Source organism: Triticum aestivum, chromosome 2B (assembly GCF_018294505.1).
Source record: "Triticum aestivum cultivar Chinese Spring chromosome 2B, IWGSC CS RefSeq v2.1, whole genome shotgun sequence".
In the NCBI taxonomy this organism is placed as follows: domain Eukaryota; kingdom Viridiplantae; phylum Streptophyta; class Magnoliopsida; order Poales; family Poaceae; genus Triticum; species Triticum aestivum.
In genome coordinates this window covers 14421712-14427336 of record NC_057798.1, presented here as the reverse complement: position 1 = coordinate 14427336, position 5625 = coordinate 14421712, and the positions used below count along the sequence as shown (strand labels likewise).

The 5625-nt window shown below is 48.2% G+C and overlaps 1 protein-coding gene across 1 annotated transcript; it reads right to left on the bottom strand.

Moving 5' to 3' along the window:
- Window positions 1-1915: 1915 nt before the first annotated feature.
- On the bottom strand, window positions 1916-3397 carry LOC123038747 (uncharacterized). The gene has a single exon (XM_044462235.1). It carries the CDS (start codon window positions 3395-3397, stop codon window positions 1916-1918), a length of 1482 nt encoding a protein of 493 aa, XP_044318170.1.
- Window positions 3398-5625: the final 2228 nt, after the last annotated feature.

The window sequence follows — 5625 nt, the reverse complement described above, 5'->3', positions numbered from 1 at the left end:
TTCGAGCACCCAGAAAATCTCTGTGTCATTCTTCTTCCTGCTTGATTGATCTTGATAATATGAGTATTACAAGAGTTGATCTATCACGAGATCGTAGAGGCTAAACCCTAGAAGCTAGCCTATGATTATGATTGTTGTTCTTGTCCTAAGGACTAAACCCTCCGGCTTATATAGACACCGGAGGGGGGCTAGTGTTACACAGAGTCGGTTACAAAGAAGGAGATCTAATATCCGAATCGCCAAGCTTGCCTTCCACGCAAAGGAGAGTCCCATCCGGACACGGGATGAAGTCTTCAATCTTGTATCTTCATAGTCCAACAGTCCGGCCAAAGTATATAGTCCGGCTGTCCGGATACCCCTTAATCCAGGACTCCCTCAGCCACTCCTTTACCAGCGGCTTGACCGCAAGCCACGGCATGAGGGTAGTGAGTGCGAAGCTCCTGTCCATTATCCCATGTCTCTAGTGGCGGCAGAAGCCCTAACCACTGCACCAATACTTCATTGTTTGTATGATGGCCACTACATTGGCGGTGCTACAGGGCTCGCTCCGAAACATGTAGTGGTAGGTGATGTCCTCCAGGTGCGGCAACTCCTGATGCATGGTACTTGACGGTGACACTTTTGCACAATTGGGAGGTATGAAACACCGGACGGATATTCGCGTGCTCCAGCAGCTGCAAACAGTAGACTTGATTCCCGATGGGCAGTCGGGCACCAAGACTTGTTATAGTCTGAAATAGCGGAAGGCCAACTTGGCATTAGCGCGACGCGCCAGAGATGTCTGGATATATGCCTAGACCCGCAGGAAAACCCAACCACCAAAGGTGAAAGATTGATTAGAGCGCTTGCAATCCGAGAATTGCTTCATCCGCTGTTGAGCTCGGTGAAGATGTTGTCGGAGCAACATGGTAGCCAGGCGACGATCCTAAAGTCGGACTTGTAAATCTAGTGTCACTGGCACTAACTCCGTGGAGATGCCGAAGTGGTGCAGTTGGTGAACACACATCGCGAGAAACAACATTGTCTTGATAGCCAAGTGGTATGGTGTGTTGTACCATAACTCAATCATTGGAATCCATTACTCCACTTGCTCGGGTACGAACTGATGAAACATCGAGTGTAGGTGTCAAAGAATTGATTGATGCGCGGCCAGGACAAAGCACTAGCTGGTGGCCCTTGATTGGTCAAGCATGCCGCTGTAGAAGATGTGGAGCGCGTAGGCTTTGCTTCATGACCACGAAGTCGCAGCCGGCATCGAGGGAGTGGATCATGTTTCTTTGGAAATGCTATGAGGCAATAGCATTGGAAGAACTTCATGTTTTTGTTTCCCTCGTGGATGGCCTTGAATTTCCTCTTTGGTTCCACCTCCACATGGCTTGCTTGAAAGTGAGAGACAACGCCTCCCATTCCAAGCCTTGCCGTGCAAGGCAATCTCATCACCTGAAAGAGAACAGAGTCCGTTGGTAATTTGAAATTGAACTGGGTCAGTTTCATAAATCTAGCTAAATTTATTGATTTTGTGGGAGGCGCTGGCCTATGTTGGATCCGGCCGCCTAGTCAGTTTCTTAATCTAATTATGTCATGTAATGACAACTATAATCTGATCCGGTCTAAGTTCTTCGTGGAATCCACATCCACACAACAGCTCGCACTTCATCATTGGTATCAACTTTAGTTAAATGTCATGATGCATGTACCTCTTTCCTCTAAAGCAACATTACTGAGACAACTAGAAATGAAGACTACAAGAGCATGTGGTGGATAGTTTGATCTAGTAAAAATACAAGTTTACCTGCATTACATGAGATCCAAAATACATTTAGTTCAATTCTACTCCGTATACATGAACACATCTCTTTATAATGTATACAGTAATTTACAACAAGAACTACATTACACGAGTATTGAAATAAAATTAGAAGGGCACTCCTCGTCGTTTCCTCCTGGGTTGTAAAGCACTACCTTCACTTGTGTCATCAGCATGACTTGTAACAAAGCGGGCAAATGTGTTGTGAGGGGGTATCCTTGATTCCCATGAAATAAGAATGAAATCTTCTTTGGGTCTCACGCTAGGATCGGCCAGAAGTTCCCCCAATGTCACACTTGGCGATTCCTCCTTGATTGAAGCATTAATTGTATAACGTCTCATGCTAAGTGGGTGCAAAGCAAAGTCCGTTATGTCCACTGGGTTGCCTTGTTCCAGAAGCGTGCTTGGGTGCACACCATATATGGAGATGTTTCTTTTAACATATCTTATTCCCCTGTCCAATATGCAACGCCAGAACTGAACATCGAGGTTCCTTCTCAAGACATCTGCGTACATATTTGTTGCGACAAGTGCGCCTTGCATAGTGTGCAACTCCTTGGCAAACACATCTGCTATTTGTACTAGCTGTGGATGTTCTATGGGATCTACGCTCCCGAATGCCAGTGTCTTGAAAAGATATCTCAACTCGTCATAAGACAAAACACTTAGAAAAATAGGTTGCACTGATCCAAACCGGGCTAATCTTGTAAGTTTACTTATGATGATGATTCTGCTTCCTCTGCTGACTCTTATGAGAAAGGAGTGAAACCTTTTCCAGTCATCGTCATCCACATCAGAAGCAAACTCAATAACTACCAACATCATCCCAAACATGCTCCTTCCATGGTCAAGTATCGTCATGAGGTTGTTTCCATTCAAGTGCAAAATAGAGGAGAAGCGTGAGCGAACCCTCTCGTTGCCACACACATGAGCAACCAATGTTTTCTTCCCAACTCCGACACCACCTATGACCGGAAGAACTGCTAGTGCATGATCACCAGGAGGGTTGTTGTGCTCCAACAAGAAGGTCAAGAGCTTTTGCTTCTCGGCGTGTCGGCCGAACATGAAGTTGGTGGTGTAAAGATAAACATCATATAGCCTACGAGACATGCGCTCACATCCACTCAGAAGCACAACAAATTCTGCCATGTGAGTAACAACAATTTCTAAGCTTTCCAAGGCACCATCTGACTCGAGGCGCATGGCCTTGTCATCATTCTCACTATATGTTCGAGAACGCTTGAAAGGAACAGCTAAATACAAGCTGCTACTAGATGAGTCGTTGACGCTAACCTTGTCAAAGCCTACACTGTCTTGGAAGGATTTGTACCTCAAGGTGTCCAGCACGCGGTATCCTTTGTACATGGCCTCTGAGAGCATCTTGAGTTGCAATAACATCCCAGAGTTGGTTATGTACCGCCCATCCGCCTCCTCAATGACGATGCTGACTCTCATCAGGAGGTGTTGCAACCTCTCCCTCAACTTCTCCTCGGATTTGGCATGGTTCAAGGAGGATTCGTACTTGTTCTTCAGGAAGGAGATGAAACGGCTCACTAGTTCAGCAGTGACTACAGATATGGCAGCTTCCATAGCAAGCAGGAAGACGATCAATGAGGAAAGCAGCTGGTTGATGGCTATGGAGTCTGGACAAGTTAACAAGCCTCTGCCAAGTCTTGGAGAGTTTCGTCACACAATAGAGAAGTCTCCAAACAATTGGCTGTGACGAGTTCGAGGGTGGGTGATACACGGCTGCTAACATGTGTCCATATAAACTACATGTCCTTGTATTGTATAATGGTCTAGTACCCCATGGAGTACACAAGTTGCTCTTCTAGTAAAAACATATGAGAATGACAAGCCAACTGCCCAAGTGACACGAAAAACATTGGCTTGTGTTTTTAGTATTCACAGTAGGTAGGTCCAAATTAATATTGTTCCATACCAACTTGTAAATTTTAATTATCATTTTATATGTGTGCTCTACTCTAGAAAAGTTTGATGGTCGAAATTGTTTGGATCGAATTCCGATCTTGGAAGGAAAATAGGATTTCATTGTGTATTACAACACTTGAACAACAAGAAACCATAATAGCTAGCTCGACTTCTTAGCTTAATTAGTTCTCCATGTTCATGCTCAATCTCTCCAACATAAGAACGCCAAGAGCGTTAAGAGCTCCCGCAGGTCGGTCTTGAGCAGCGAGTTGGACGGCTCCCCCACCTTCTGGCAGTCTGCCATGGTTCTCCCTCCCTCTGTAACTTGACAGTGGGGACAATCGCCATGGTCTACTGCAAAGAATTCGTTTTTCATCTGCACCTCGAGTTGTCAAGTATAGTGTTCCCTCTGTTCCTAAATATAAGATGTTTTTGCAGTTTAAGAAACAGAGGATAATACACTATTCACTAGTTATTCACTTGAACGAGCAAATGTTTTAGATACTTCCACTTTCTCTCTCCGCCTTGTCTGATTGGAGTCAAAATACTATTGAAAGGTTGCTTGATATGTGAAAATATTCTGAGTACTTCCGAGCGAAAAATTGTTGATGCAGATCCAATCTAGTGGCCGGCTGCAAGTGGACTTTACAATGCTTCAGGTAATTCAGAACCTATAGATTTGGATCGATGCTGTATGTTTGCAAAAGAGTTGAGATATGTCGCACTCACACACTGCTTCTATTCATCCATCATAGGTACATTTATACACTTTACAGGAGAGGAAGCAGGAGAACGTGGGAGAGTACAACGGCCTTGGCCGGCTATCGCTACCATGCAGGAGAGGATAAACATGAAGTACGTGGGCTGTTGGAGACGCGCACGACGCGGGCTGCATGGCTAGCGTCCTGACGAGAGGGACGTGGGCACGTTCCAACACCCCCCCGCAGTCGAAACGTGGGGTTCGTCGACGTTGAGACTGGACCGAAAGTCGAGGAAGACGCCCGTTGGCAGCCCCTTGGTGAAGATGTCGGCGAACTGCGAGCTCGTTGGTACATGGAGAACACGGATCTCACCCAGTGCCACAGGCTCGCGCACGAAGTGAAGGTCGATCTCGATGTGCTTCGTGCGTTGGTGCTGCACCGGGTTGCTCGACATGTACACAGCACTGATGTTGTCGCAGTAGACGATCGTGGCACGGGACGGCGGTTGGTGGAGCTCGCCGAGAAGTTGGCGTAGCCACACCGACTCGGCGACGGCGTTGGCGACCGCCCGGTACTCGGCCTCGGCGCTCGAACGAGAAACGGTGCTCTGCCGTTTAGATGACCACGTGAGGAGGTTGGAGCCGAGGAAGACACAATAGCCCGAGGTGGACTTGCACGTGTCGGGGCAGCCGGCCCAGTCGGCGTCGGAGTAAGCCACGAGCTCGGTGCCGGCGTCGCGATGGATCCGAAGGCCGAGGTGAGTCGTGCCACGCAGATACCGGAGGATGCGCTTCACCAACTGGAAGTGGCAGTCGCGGGGGGCATGCATGAACATACAACACTGTTGAACGGCATAAGAGAGATCGGGCCGCGTCAACGTGATGTACTGCAGCGCACCAGCCAGGCTGCGGTAGAGCGACGGGTCGTGGAAGAGCGGGCCAGTGTCGGTGGAGAGCTTGGCCAGCGTGTCGACCGGAGTGGAGATGGGCTTGCAGTTGAGCATGCCTGCACGGTCGAGAATCTCCAGGGCGTACTGTTCCTGGGAAAGGAACAAGCCACGCGCAGTGGTGGTGACGTTGATGCCGAGGAAGTGGTGGAGCACGCCGAGGTCGGTCATGGAGAACTCGTGGTGAAGAGCCTGGATGACGGAGTCGAGCACCGCGCCCGAGCTGGCGGTGAGGATGA